This window comes from Pygoscelis adeliae, unplaced genomic scaffold (genome assembly GCF_000699105.1).
Source record: "Pygoscelis adeliae isolate BGI_AS28 unplaced genomic scaffold, ASM69910v1 Scaffold168, whole genome shotgun sequence".
Classification (NCBI taxonomy): Eukaryota; Metazoa; Chordata; class Aves; order Sphenisciformes; family Spheniscidae; genus Pygoscelis; species Pygoscelis adeliae.
The window spans coordinates 133059-148307 of NW_008825566.1; the positions used below are offsets into that span (position 1 = coordinate 133059).

The 15249-nt window shown below is 36.4% G+C and overlaps 1 protein-coding gene across 1 annotated transcript in view; it reads left to right on the forward strand.

Annotated features, from left to right (window-relative positions):
- The window catches only part of NBAS (neuroblastoma amplified sequence), a 209704-nt gene that overhangs the window by 127027 nt on the left and 67428 nt on the right, over window positions 1-15249 (forward strand). The window contains exons 40-43 of the mRNA XM_009332472.1: window positions 1974-2203; window positions 9102-9212; window positions 12629-12879; window positions 14693-15027. Coding sequence (XP_009330747.1) covers window positions 1974-2203; window positions 9102-9212; window positions 12629-12879; window positions 14693-15027 — 927 coding nt within the window. The remainder of the gene's footprint in view (window positions 1-1973; window positions 2204-9101; window positions 9213-12628; window positions 12880-14692; window positions 15028-15249) is intronic.

Sequence of the window (15249 nt, forward strand, 5' to 3'; positions counted from 1 at the left end):
TCCCCCCCTTTTCCCCCCCATGAAAAGATAAAATGTTACCTTTTCATCTTCAGAAGCCATTTCTCAAAGAAGAGTTCTGGCGTATTTGTTTGAAAATACTTTCAGGATTGTCTTTGTGTACTTTATGAACAACCTAGTGGGCTGTGCACTGGAAGGAGAGTGCTGACACTGGATTCTACCCTTCTTAACGGAGAGAGGGGAAGCCTAGCAAAAGACGGCAAAGTTACCCTCATAGGTTGTCAGAGGGACCTGCCTTTCTCAGTGGACTGTACAGGGGATGTAGGCAATTATGTTAAACAGGTTTCCTCATCTTGCTCTGACTTTCCCTGTCTCCATGCTCACATTCTAGTGTATCACCTAAAATGAGATACCAGGGTACATAATAAGCAGTGGATTGGTTTCCAGCTGATATAATTGTATTGTAGAGGCACTGCTCTGCTTGCCTATCTCTTTTCTGAGGTTTTATTATTCTGTTACCACTTTCCTATGCAACCTTGAAAGAACTGCTGATGTTAATAAAATCAATGAGTTTGCAATATTTAGAGGGCTTCAGAAAAATATCATGTGGAGAGGAAAAAGGATGCCCTGTAGCATTTAATATGACTTGGTGAGCAGCCTGTCAGCTAAGACTTGAAAGGAAAAAAAGGAAAAAAAAAAATCAATTTAGAATGACCAGCAAATCATAGAAAAACTCAAGCATGTCTCAAGGTTCAAACATTTGGTGCCTGTTTTACCCTGCTGTGCACTCTAGTTAATGTTCGTAAGTTTTTAGCCTCTGATTTAGCAGAATCATTCTGCAATAAAAACAAAGTATATTTGTCCAGTACACTCAACATTCTTGGGATCACAGCAGTTAAATCAGCTGTTTCTTTTAGAAAATACTTCAGTCACAGTTGGCATCCCCAGGTATTCTTTGGTGGCTCTTTTGGCAGCACTTCTTCCGCAGTGGGTGCTACACAGAAGTCACGGTGCTTCCTTGTGGGCATTGTGCTGCTGGTGGCCTTGTTTTTCATGGAAGAGAGAAATCAAGGTATCGAGTGTGCTGACTGATGAAATATCGCACTCAGCTGTGTTGAAGTGGAGGTGCCTAGACACAGGCACTGTCCAGATTTTGAGATAATTGGGAACTCTCTATAGTACGTGTGTTTCTTGGTCATTTCAAACACACAGACTGTATTTGTTTCACGTTCTAAATTGTTGCTTTGCTATGTGGGTTTTTGACTACAGAAGTTAGCCGTTGATTAAATATGCACTTGATGCATAATTTCTAACGCAGAAAAGTAAGTTTTATTTGTGATGAAGGTATTTTGAAAACAAAGATTGTCCTAATCCATGGATGATCAATATTTAATTATTTGAAGGTTTCAGGGTGTAGGCAATGCCTTGTGTGCAATTTGCAGATCCTGCAACACTTCTCATTCTTTGAAAGTATCAGTGCTCTACACTTAAAATGCTAAGCTATTCCTTTTATCAATTCCGTATGATAGAAGTGTATGAGAAATTCAGTAACAAAAAAACCCCCAACGGTTTGCAATATTGCTTCCATTCTTATTTTTGAGATAGAGTCTCTGTTCTAGAGTAAACGTACCTGTAGTGTTTGCAATTGAGGAGAGATTTGGTAAGTTTTCATTGATTTGTTGAAATGTTTTACCAATCATTTGCCTAGTTCAACATTAATTAAAATGAGGGTTTTAAAAACAAATAAATTCAGTCATAGTGAAGTACTTAGTATTAATTTGGTTAGGTAAGTTTGTGTGAATTTTTGTAGCGTATGGAATAGTCTAAAACTTTCCAAAAGGAGAAATTTTAAAGTCATAGCGAATAGCCCTTACAGAAAATTTGGAATTCTGTTGCACTTAAAACTTTTTAAAAAAGGAAAAAAATATTTCAGTTCTGAACGCAGGAATCAATTACAAAATGGTAAATTTTTCACAGACATTTACAATTTAGTTTGTTTTCAATTATTTTCACAGGCTGATCCAAAAGAGCTGATTCAGATGGTCACAAAGCATGTTACTCAGTATGGCTGTACAGACTGGCCTGAAGAAATCGCAACTTTGATAAATCAGCTGCATTACTACAATGAACGACTACTGGATTTCACTCAAGCTCAGATTCTGCAAGGGCTTGGCAAAGGAGTGGATGTGCAGAGGTTTACAGCAGATGGACAGTACAAGAGAGAAACAATACTAGGATTGGCAGAGTAAGTGATGTCTATTATATTTATTTTCTTTATTTTAAAACGGAATTACTTTAAGCTTTAAATCAGGAAAGTAAATTGAAAGTAGTGCTGACCTTTAGAAGGGATAAGTTAACAGTTGCTTTAGGTATTTACACTGTAATGCTGCTACAATTGGAGCCTTCTCTGTTCAACTATTCCACTTAAATGAAATGTTGCTCAAATAAATGGATTGATAACTTTTAATGGAAGCTATAACTGTTTATTAATTGTTAATATTAAAGTTAATCAGGGATGAATGAAATCAGCATTGGTGGAGGTCTAATCTCTTCCTTTCATCTCCTGTAAACCTGCCCTAGCAATATATTAAGGTATACCCAAGCATCACAGTTTGTAATGAATGTTTTAAAAAATAAAAAGTTAATAAACTGTATTTTATTTTTAATAATTTAGTTAAAGCTACTATATATTACAGTATCTTTCCCCTGTAGTCATTTGGAAGTACTGAAGGCTTCACTGCACATGTTCTGGTATTTAGAATGCTTTTGTCTCACCGTTCGGTTATCCAGAATAGAAAAAAAGGAAAGATAAAGGATAGTACTGTCTTTTCATTTTAAAAATACCTTTAATTAACATCTGCATGCAGGTACTTTAAGCTGTGAACAAGTAATGAATACATACTTGGACTCTGTATCTTTTGAAGACAATCACAGTTGAATAGCTGCTAGACTGTCAAAGGAAGAGTTCTGTGCAATAAGAAGCTTTTAATGTAATTTTTAACCTAATTTTAAACTACTCTGTGCATAAAGCTTTTGAAGAGCATATTTAGATGTTTACAGTCTTCCACCTATGTAGCTGCTCATAGCTACAATTCCAATAGAAATTCGTTAGTAAAAAAGAACATTGATATGAAATGCTGAATGAGAATAGTAGTATAACCTCAGGTTTTGAACATTAAGCAAGCTGCTGCTTTGCATCTGTAAAATCTATACCTGCATAGATTTTGGCACTGCATTCATAAAAATAGCTTGTAAGCATCTTTTAATGTTTCCAGTGGAGTTACCTGTTTTGTATATATTGATCACTGAGCACATATCAGTAGTATGTCACTAGGTGAATGTTACATCTTATGATTATCTACAGTAATTTCAATACAAAAATCCTTCTGTTATTAGATATTTATTTTGAATGCAGCATGCTTGCTTACATTCTCATGTGTCCTTTAGATACTGTCTTTCGTAAAAATAAACATGAAGAGAAAGTTCCTTACAGTAAGTAGAGATCGAAACACAATATGAAAGGGTTAGTAAAAATAAGGCTTCATAGCACGTGGATGATCATGGTACTTCCATATTAGGCAGTTGCAAAGAGCCAATTAATTACTTGTTCAGCTTGCAGCTTCCTTGCTTTAATCGTCTCAGTTGACTCTTAATCTGCATTTTCTAATGAAAACAATGTGCAAATTCAATATAATTGTGTAGCGTATTTTTGAATTATCATTAAGTGACTCATGTTTTTAATCTTTTATGAAGTGCTGTTTGCAGGAACAACACCTGGAAGAGATGGTATCTTATTTACAAAACAGCTTTGTACTAGAATGAGCAATTTACTAAAACTACTTAACAAATAGTTGTCAATTTTATCTTCCATATTTGGTGTATTGTCATTAGAGCTTATTATGCATAATTTATCAGATATTTAAAGATTTGGGTGCCTCACAGACTTAATCAAGGTTCGTTCTCAAGCAGTTAACAATTTATTTGGGCAAAATAGAGCCAGAATGTATCTGGAAAGGAATTAGGAAAACTAGAGCAAGACTGAATGGGAATTTTTGAGTAAACAGGTGAAGTCCCCAGTAGCTTCAGGCCAGCTGTGGTGTATAAGGTTTCTAAATTCTTTTACTTGAGGCCAGCCTTTGGGTGGCTTTTTTTTTTCTTTTCATTCACTTGCTCTGAGGTCTTCAGCCCTTCACTGCTTCTGTAAAAATGTTGAAATCAGAAGTTGATTTTAATGCTTTAATACCAATTTCTTTCTTGTCTTATGTCACTGATCTGAAATACTTCAGATTTTTAGAAAAATTGTGCAATTGTCAAGCAATCTGAATTTCATAACTTAGCTTGTGCTTATTGGGTTCTCAGAATGATTTTGGTGCATATGAACTAGGTCTCTTTCCAGAAGACTAAACCAGAAGATCCTGTATAAAACCACTTTGAACGTACTTCAGCTCTTATTAGTAACGTTACCTTCTGAACCATTGTGTATGCTTTTGCTATACTGCTCTGCTCTGTTGCCAGTGTAGACACAGCCTTTTCTCCCTGATGTATTGCTGCTGCAGAACTTAAACAGCTGTAGCCTTCCATCTCATTTTCCTGCTTCAAACATGAGAGGAAACGAAAGGCTCTTGGCTTAAACCTTCATTTCAGTTCTCCAAGTTGGATTTTTTTTTTAAACCTTTTTTGAGGACGGGCAACTGGAAAAGTGGATGTCATTTCCCTTTATTCTGATTGAATCCAGTGGTGGTTCTAATGTTTTGTAGCTGATTGATGCCAACAAAAAATGTTGAAGACAGCGATTGTGAGCAAACACATGTACATGTATGATACAACAGAGGTTTTAGACAACAAGATAGGAAAAAAAAAATGCTCTGAGCTGCCAAATGTTTATTTCTGTGAGCTTGAAGATAGTCAGCAAAATCCCAGCTGAACGCTACTGCACAGGCATATTTTTTGATACTTTCACGGGCATATTTTTTGATACTTTCACGGGCATATTTTTTGATACTTTGGAAATGTGTGCTAGCACACAGGCAGGGTGGCTAAGAACCATCCACAAGAACTGCTTCTGACTTTGCTTTTGCACCAGTCGTGGTGCAACAACACACGGAAGCACATCCAAACTGTGCTTGCACCGGAGCCTTCAGCGGGGATTTCCCTGGCAGTCCTCAGGCTCACAGAGGCAGGCAGTTAGTGCTGGGCATGAAAAGGGGCGGGTAAAAGAAAGTCAAAAGGTCCTTTACAAGGTCACGGCCATTTTTTCAGCTTTTCATTGTGTAACAACTACTTGTTCTTATCTTGTCAATATTATCTTGACAATGAATAGCTTGTTACTGTTCGTCATTTATACGATATCATTCCTTTAAACCTCCATTGCCACTGCATGCCACTCTTAAGACGGAAAGACAGCATTTTAGTAAGGTTTCTAAGGGTCTAGGGGGAATGGATCCCACTAGCTCCAAGAGCCACTCCTGATTTGTATGATTGACTGAGTTACTGTGCAACTAAAGCATTCATATCATCTTCCTCTTTCACTGAATCACAGAATGGTGGAGGTTGGGAGCGACCTTTGGAGATCATATGGTCGAACCCCTCTGCTCAAGCAGGGCCACCTAGAGCTAGTTACACAGGATTGTATCCAGACGGCTTTTGAATACCTCCAAGGATGCAGACTCCACAGCCTCCTAGACAGCTTGTACAAGTGCTGGGTCACCCTCACAGTAACACAGTGCTTCCTGATGTTCAGACAGACCCTCCTGTGTTTCAGTTTGTGCCCATTGCCTCTGGTGCTGTCATTGGGCACCACTGAAAAGAGCCTGGCTCTGTCCTCTTTGCACCCTCCCTTCAGATATTTGTATACATTGATGAGATTCCACCCTGAGCCTTCTCTTCTCCAGGCTGAATGGTCCCAGCTCTCTCAGCCTTTCCTTGTAGGAGTAACGCTCCAGTCCCTTCATCATCTTTGTGGCCCTTCACTGGACTCTCTCCAGTAGCTCCATCATTCATTTCAGAACTGCTCAGTTCATTTCAGAAGTTGTAGTATTTACTTTTTAAGTAGAGGATTATTAGATCGTTCCTAAAGATCATCTTTTTCTTCTATCAAGATATTCTGTATCCGAATTGATGATACAAGGAAAGTAATACATTGTACTTTTTTAATTAGTGAAAGTATTGAGATCAGTGTTGAGGACTAGCCTGCAGAATAGTGCTGTTAATCTCATTACCTCCAGTGTACCTTTTCCTGAATATCCTCTGTTATCTTCCCCTTAGCCAGTGGCATACTCGCTGTGCACTTCTTGCATCAGTCTTCACCTGCACTTTAACTAGCAATCCCCTTATTGACAGTACATCAAATGATTTCTGGAAAAGGTGAAGGAATGTAAGTTTACATGTGTTGTGATTTGACAACAGCTGTTGTGTATCCCTGGTTAAAAAAAGATCTGCTTTCATGTACTGAATGACAACCTGCACAAACTGTGGCTACTAATCTGGAATTTACAATGTAGTGCTGTCATGGTACTTCTCCTTAATGTCGAAAAATAGAATAGAGCATCTGCCTTTAAAGATTAGATGACTCTTACGGAGTATTTTTGAAAAAGTTTAGATCATCATCCTCTTACACATACATCATTGCTTGCTGAGTTAAAAAGTGTTCTTTTGTTTGCATTGAAGTATTGAGTCTAGTTTCAAGAGGTTGGGTACAGGAAGCCTTGCTGTGCTGAAAATCAGAGGGAAAGTGGAACAGAAGAGACAGGATAGTGTGTGGGATTTTTTTTCCTTTTTTTTTTTTTCCCTTCTTAAATATATTCCAATAATTACTTTATTTATCTTAAAATATATTTCTTTAATTTTAATGCTTGTGTTCTGCCTCTTTTAATTTGCATACATGTTATTCAGTGTAAAGTGCCTAAAATTTTTGAGGGGTTGTCATAACTAAGAGTCATTACAAGAGGGTTGTGGGTTTTTTGCTTTTTTGGGTTTTGGTTGGTTTTTTTTTTTTTAACTATTAGAGCAATAGTTATAATACAAAGGCTATTCTGATAGCTGGTTGTGAAGATTTTTCAGCGTTACGTTCTTTCTTGGCATTTTGCTTTTCTACTCTGCATCCTATATATTATTTTAATTCTACAATATCTGTAGCAACCATCACAGTGGAATGTAATGATATGTTGGATTGAGCGTCTAAAAATCAGAATTAAGGTATATGGATGTGTCAGCTGATCACTTAGGGTGGTGAGAAAATCATAGACTCCAGCTGTAAGCCTTGTTTAGCATAGATCAAGATATGGTATAGATCTACGTTAGTCAATGACAACAAAAGAACTGGGAGGATATGCTCTCTAATCTGTAGGTTTTTTCTGCTTTCCTTTTATTGTCATACATAGATAATGATGATAGTATAGAAAATGTTGTACTAAAAGTTATGGTTGCTCCACAAAGTTTGCCTCCTACCCCCCAGTATTGTAGAAAACAATGTAATGAATCCAAAGAAGGTGTGAAATGTACAGTAAGGTCACTCAAGTTTATGGAGTTAACATGAGTCTGTAGGTGAGTGATGTTAATATAATTTTGTAAACTAATTTACTGACAGTTGCAATTGTATTTTGTAATAGTTCACGTTGTGTAAGGCTTTTTTCCGTAGTCCCACATGACTTTTTAATTAAAGAATCTAAACCAATATGGTCATCAGTATTCACATTAAATACATTTTTTAAAAGTTGTTTGTGACAGGTCTATTAGGATGTAATTATAAACAGATAGAATTTTTCTTGGAATTCTCCGGGGGGGGAGGACAGGGACATGGACAACACCAAAAAACAAAACCCCCAAAACCCAGCATCAGCCTTAATAGTTTTGTACTGCTCCTATACCAGCATAAAAACAAAACCCATGTGTGTCTATTTGAGCCATACTAGCCTCAGTGGATTAGTAAAAATTAATATGAAGTTACCTTCAGGCTTTCATCACGTAACAGATTCTCCATCTATTGTTCTGTTAAAGGGATGTACAATAACAGAAAACCAGCTTTTAATGTTTCTTGGACATTTACAGAGTGGAGCTGGACATTTACCCACCTTCTTTTAGTCTGCAAATACTAAGTGTTTCTGTCTGTGAATTTCTAGGAAGAGCTTTGAGCACCTACATACCAGTTGTGCTAAAAGACTGTAGGTGTTGCAACTAAATTAAATAAATGCTAACTGTGTGTTGCGGTTTAGCCCGGCAGGCAGCTGAACACCACACAGCCGTTCGCTTGCTCCCCGCCCCCTTCCCGTGGGATGGGGGAGAGAATTGGGGAAAAAAAAGAGTGAAATTTGTGGGTTGAGATAAAGACAGTTTAATATGACAGAAAAGGAAAGGATAATAATAATGATAAAAGAATACACAAAGCAAGTGATGCACAGTGCAATTGCTCACCACCCGCCGACCGATGCCCAGCCAGTCCCTGAGCAGCGGCCCCCCCGGCCAGCTTTCCCCAGTTTATGTACTGAGCATGACGTCCCATGGTATGGAATGTCCCTTTGGCCAGTTGGGGTCAGCTGTCCTGGCTGTGCCCCCTCCCAGCTTCTTGTGCCCCTCCAGCCTTCTCAGTCGGTAGAGCATGGGAAGCTGAAAAGTCCTTGGCTAGTGTAAGCACTGCTTAGCAACAGCTAAAACATCGGTGTGTTATCACATTATTCTCACCCTAAATCCAAACCACAGCACTGTACCAGCTGCTAGGAAGGAAATTAACTCTATCCCTGCCGAAACCAAGACACTGTGACGCATTACATCCTTTATCACTTTGTAATTGAAATGAAATGAGAACTGAGGCTTTTGCTTTAGCACAAAGGTCAAGCAGAAACTGTCATTGAGAACCAAAGTGTATGTGGAGCAGGTGCCTGTCTTTGGAATATCTCTGTAGTTTGATTTTTTTTTTTTTTCTTCTTCTATTTCAGCCCCCCCAAATGCAGCACTGAGTATAAGCAAATGCAAGAAGACACACTTCGTGTGTTTTTGTTTAATTGTGATTCAATCTAGTGAATAAAATCTAGTTTCGTGGTTGATGAAAAAAAAATCATTACTTTTCTAATGCATATATTTATTTTCATGTCATGTCTCTAGGGGCTTAGTGTAACTTTCCCTTGTTTTCTTTCATGTATCTCTATAAGAACACTTGAAGAAAATGTCTACAAGATTGCTGTTTCTTTGGCTCAGCGATACAGTGTTCCACTCTGGGAAGTTTATATGACCCATTTGGAATTCTTATTCACCGACAGTGGGTAAGTTGTCTCCCCTACAAATACACAAAGGATTCTGTTACACAGAAATATGTGCTAACCTATGAGAAAATTGAAGTATATTGAGGGTAGAGTTTGGTTTGTGTTTTCATATTTCTTGTGTTGTGATAGTTTGGGAATTTTTTTTGTCTTTTCTATGTGATACTTTTGTAACCTGCCACGAAAATAGGTGTTACAGGCAAGGATGGAGTCCATATGTGTCTTGTTATTCTTGTAAGTATCCCGGGACTTTGTTTCAGTGTTTAGGTTTCCACGGCTTTGAATGTTTAGTGCTCTCTTCCAATAGCAACTTACCTTGTAGTTACTTTTACAGTGCCTTGGAATATCAACTGAAGCTTGATAGTTTTTAAATGATTATTTATTTAAAAATAAAGTTTTGCTATTTATTGATCTCTCTTCTACATAATAACAAAGGAAATAAATATATTGGCACTTCCCATCCGTCTGTTCATCTCAGTTTCAGTTTTTTATAGAACCACTTTTTTTACAATATTTCTCTGGAACTCTGCTAGTCTACAAGATTATGGTAGACCAGACCTGGCACTGGTGGGGGGTGTGGGGGGAGCGATGCTTTTCTTTTCTATTCTAAAGTTAGTTCCAGATCCTTTAAAAAAAAAAACCAAAACCAAAAACAACAAAAAAAAACCACCAAAAAAAACCCCAAACCACCAAACAACTTTGACAACTTGTCAGTCAGACAAGTACTTTTTGCCCACTGAAAGATGAATAAACCCATTCAATGAAAGACTAAGATACTTGCCTGAGTAGTGCATTCAGATGTCAGTGATGCAGAGCCCCCTGTGTAATACAGCAGCTCTTATCTACTGTTCTGACAGACATGATCAAATTAGTATAGTTTGTTTCAAATTTTAAATTGTGAAAACAGCTTTAGCTTGCAGCAGTATTTGTACCTCTCTTAACATTAACTATTAATTAAAAAACATTAAAATGTTCTATAAAACATGAGGCATAAGAAAACAAAGCCTGATAGATGTTGGTGCAAGATCTGAGAAGATGAAATAGCGTTCATAGATTTTCTTTGCTTCCTCTAGAAAACAGAGAAGTCATACCCTCTAAATTTTGATGCTGCTAAATTATTTAGTGCTTTAAACAAAATAGACAGTCAGGGTATAAACATGGCAACACTGGGGTGAATGTGAAAGAGCCAGCTGACTTCTCTGGGACTAGAATATTACCTAAAGTGTTTTGCAACAGTTTTCTACCATTTTTTTTGTTCTTCTCCTCCATGAGTTAGTATTCATAGAATTCTGAAATCACTGAAGTACAAAGTAACAACCTTTTCTAACGAAATTCAAAAAAGTCTTGAAAATTGATGTATAATAGCATAATATGCTGCTGAGCATGTTTTTGTTGTATCATAATCTCATTTTAAAGTTGATTGACAGCATATGGCCATTACAGTATATTTTAGTCTTGGGATTATGGCATTAATAATGCATGCCTTGTTATGCATTCATTCTGAACTGAAGAGAAGTTTATTCTAAGACTTAATCTCTTTAACCAAATATGCAGTATTTCTATAAGCCACTTTATATAGGGAGAAGCTCAAAAGAAGCATTTACGTAGTGTCTATTAACTATTTCTTTGATTATTTGATGGCAAATAAACATCACATGTTTTTCTGTTATGCTGTGATTTTGAATCTGAAAATGGTTTAGAATATTTTTTAATTCAGTGGAAATTTAATTGTTTCTTTGGAAGAATGTGATCAAATTTGATTACCAAAAATGTATAAAATACATTTTATTATTTCAGTGAAAGGAAATGTTATGTTTGCATGTCACAGAATCTATTATTCCAGAATCTTTCTGAACAGCATAATGAACCCTTCCACCTTCCCCACCCCCCTGCCCATCCCCGCACCCCAAAAACACACTACAAACCTCTGTAGATCCTGTCAATATAATTTAACGTCCCTCTAGCCTTTAGTCTGAACTTTGGGTGTGGACAGAAAAATGTATTCAAATCACACTCTTGAAATACATCAGTCCCAAGTGTCTGTTTTGTCTTACATAAAGAGTGACTGACACTTTATTTCCATTAATATCGTACTTAATTCTATTAATGTACTAGAACACTTAACAAATAACAAGAATTTAGAGACTTAAAATAATGCTTACAAGGTTAACCACCTAACTGGGGTGGGTTCAAGATGTAAAAATAACTCAAAACAACTTATTCTCCCCCAGAAATCAGAGGTTCATTTTAAACTGAGAGAAGGTTGTGTTTGTGGTATTTGTTGCAAGAAAATCATCTTTAGGAATGAAACTGAGATATATTTTACTTGGCTAGCAAAGAGGAACACTAACTTATATGTGGCATTTATACATAGGAGAAATTCACGTTGAAATTCTAATTTAATCAATTTTAAATGTTTAAGAAATTCAAATGGGATTAGAAGACATCAGATTTCCAAGTGAAACATGCTCTACCTAACATGGCATATGATTGGACTTTGGGGAGAGTCAAGGTGGTAGTCACCCATAGCTGACTTCTTTCCTCAGTTTTTAGGTAAAACTTTCAGTTGAGGAAAGGTATAAACTTAAGATGAGACTTCCTTGATATGCACCCATTTTTATCCCAAGTGAGGAAAAAAGGAGTGATTGCATTCAGCTATCTTTTATGTAGCCAGCTGGAGGTGTCTGAATTCATGCTGTGAAAGAGCTAATTATTCTTTTCAAAAGGGTCAAGAAAAAATTTTTCCTGAAGCAGTGAGAGTGGCTGAGGTCAACCCAAGACTTGCTGATATTTTCATAAGTTTTCATGGATGTCAATTTGAGAGGCAACTTGATAAAACTGTCAAGTGAAATATGCTGAGCATGAATAATAATGTCAAATAGATTGACTAGTGGGCAAGAGCCAATTTTCAGTGATAATATCTCTCAAAGCATGCATAGGTGCTCATCTACTACAGAAAATAGAATGTAGTAGATTGGGAGAGCTTCTAATTGGAGAATAGGATATTCTAGCATCTCTCAGCCACAAGGTTGGTGGGGTTTTTTTGTGTGTTGTTTTGTTTAAAAAAAAGGCTTCCTGTACAAGAAGCTCTGGACATATGTCTACTTTTACATATAGCTACAATTAGAGATGTGAAATGCTGCTTTGAATCCCACTTCAGTATTCATGACCCTTAATCTGTATGTCCAAATCAACAGATAACAAGACCAGGAAATACAAGAGCTCCTTAGCTTATGTTTATGGAGGATAACAGCTGTCTAAAAACTTATTGAAGAGTATTTACTTTTTCAAAATGTCTTACAAAGTTGAACTTTACTGCTTAAATAAAGGAAAGTATTGTCCTCTCTCCCAAGTGTGCAGCTGAAGAATCTTTCATGGCATGTCCAGGCCTTTAATGCCAAAATTCTTTCTAAATGCAGGTTATCAACACTGGAAATACAAGAAAGAGCACAAACTCTTGGTCTCTTTGAGACTTTGAAAACCAATCCTGAAACCTTACATGAACACATGGTTAAATATGTTTACCCAAGTATTGAAGGTAGAGATCACCAGCGATTGCTTTACTATTTTACACTCCTTGAAAATTGTGGTTGCTCAGAAGTGGTGAAGCATGCTGTTAAACCTGAAACTCACATCCGACTCCTGAAAAAATTTAAAGCAGTTGCACCAGGTAGGAGAGTTCCTGTTTCTTTTCTTCATAGCTGTATTTATTATTCTGTTAAGTGAGTGTCAACATGGTTATGCCTATCTAGTTTATACTCTCCAGGTAATTTTTTTTTCAATAAGCATGTCAGATGAACGCAAGTAATTTAGTTGGTTAGTCATGTCTTATAGGAGTAAGTTCCTTCTCTTTGTATTAATGGAAATTTAGTTTACTTTATCACAGCAAGCAAAAAAATATTTAAAAACAGGTTTCTGTTGGTGATGCAAGTTAAAATTATTGGCAGTGGTTCATAGTGAATTTTAAAAGAAAAAAAATACAGACCTCCTAGAGCATAATTTTTAACACTGCAAGTTTAACATGAATATTCTCAAAGAACTTAAGACAGCGTACCTTTTAAAAGTCTGAATTGCGTAATGTATCAGGAACTCTAAGCGTTTGTTTGTTTTAAAGAGGGTAATTTTATTTTGTGTTTTATCCTTGATGTTACCTTTTGCTTTTGCAGAACTATAACATTATTTGTCCTCCTACGTTATGAGACAATGCCTATAAAAGTGAGCTGCTGGAAAGCGTTCTGAAATTTTGAATACTAGTTTCAATTTGCTTGTTAGTCAAGTATTAGCAGTATCTTGAATTTCAGTTGAGTAACTCCAAATCCAGTTTCAGAATGAAAAATACGCACTGTATGGGATTACATGCTGTGGGGATGAATTAATTGTTCAATACTGGAACCTCATGTGTATCAGACACTAAATTTGCTGCAGAATTTGGAGAGATTGTGCATATGAATTCATGTATTGCAGGAAGAAAAAAAGGTGATAATTTTTTTGGGGGGAGGGATTACCTTCGGTTCTCATTGGTGTGTTTAAACACTAGTTCTATGGTGCTTGTCGAAGAAAAATCTGTCAAGAAGTTATTGTTTGCCTTCAAAGTTATTTTTAAATGTTGCTCAAAAAAAAGTCGTAGGACCATACGTCAGACATAAATTAGTCACTTTGTATGGTAAAAAATTAAATCTATTGTATTACAACCTCAATTAAAATTCTCAGTGTTCAGCATAATTTATAGATAGTAGGCAAGGAACAACATCAAAGTGTTTGTAGAGGTAACAGGCCCTAAGTATATGAAGAAACACATGGCAATAAAGTCGGTTGTCTTAGGAATTATACACATGGAGAATAAAGTAGTATTGTTGCTAGAAATATTTTGTTGTTGCTAGAATAATTTGCAAGAATTTTCTTCCTGTAGGAACCAAAGTAGTAACAGGACTCTTGTGTTGTAGATCCATTTACATGAATATCTATATATGTCCTGTCTCTAGTTGACCTTACTTAGTTTATCTGTGGTTAGTGCCTTGAATTTTTGCTGAGATAGGTAGTAAGTGCCAATTGTTACACGATCAGAATACATCTTTTTTAATAATGAAGACTTAACTAAAGAAGTGAGTGCATGAGGTTTTCTAGGATTTATATTAAAAAAAATCGTAGCACGATTCTATATACTATATATATATATATTCTTGCTTCTTTGAGAATCTGCTCTTTTAGTTTGTATCGATATGTAATGTTAAAATGTGTTCCAGGGACTGAGAGATTTTACACGCATCAGGACATCATAAAATCCCAGTGTTGCCTGTATACAAACCTGTCTTCCTCCCCGGTCTTGTCAGTATGTATGACTGTAAAAGGAGATGGAGTAGAGTCTTTCTAGTTCTGCAGATACTGGTTTAGTACTGATTGTTTTACACATAAACGTAGAGTTTGAGTAGATTTAACTATGAATAACTTTTATTTTGTTTGCCTCTTTCTCCTTCTGTCAATAGGTCTTAATTACAAGAAGCTAACAGATGAAAATGAAAACCCTCTGGAAACCCTGGAGCCCATCCTTACAAGTCAAAATATCTTATCTATTTCCAAACTGGCTCCCAAAATTCCTAAAAAAGATGGCAGTACGCTGTCACCGAGCTCTATTTATGCTGTCTGGTTACAAAAACTTTTTTGGAATGGTGATCACCATCTCATTAAAAAAATATCAGAAACCACGGATGAGTGGCTACACGCATATGATACGTGTTCAAAGTACTTGGATAGACTTGATCCAGATGATATTGTCACTTTTATTGATGAAATTACCTTTTCTTCAAAAGCTGTCACAAAGGTAAGCAGATATATTTGAAGAATTTCAGGCCTTGGGTGAGGCGCAGTTGAATGTAGTATCGAGAAAATCTCAGCAGATTTTTACATTTTTCATTTTACAGTTTTTAAAGATAAATTCATAAACCTGCCTTCCTCTGCCTACCTCTTCTTTTTATGACTGCCAGTATAAAAAAAGATTTTTATTCAGTTAGAGGAGTTAGCTCTGTGGATAAAAGAGTTTTTG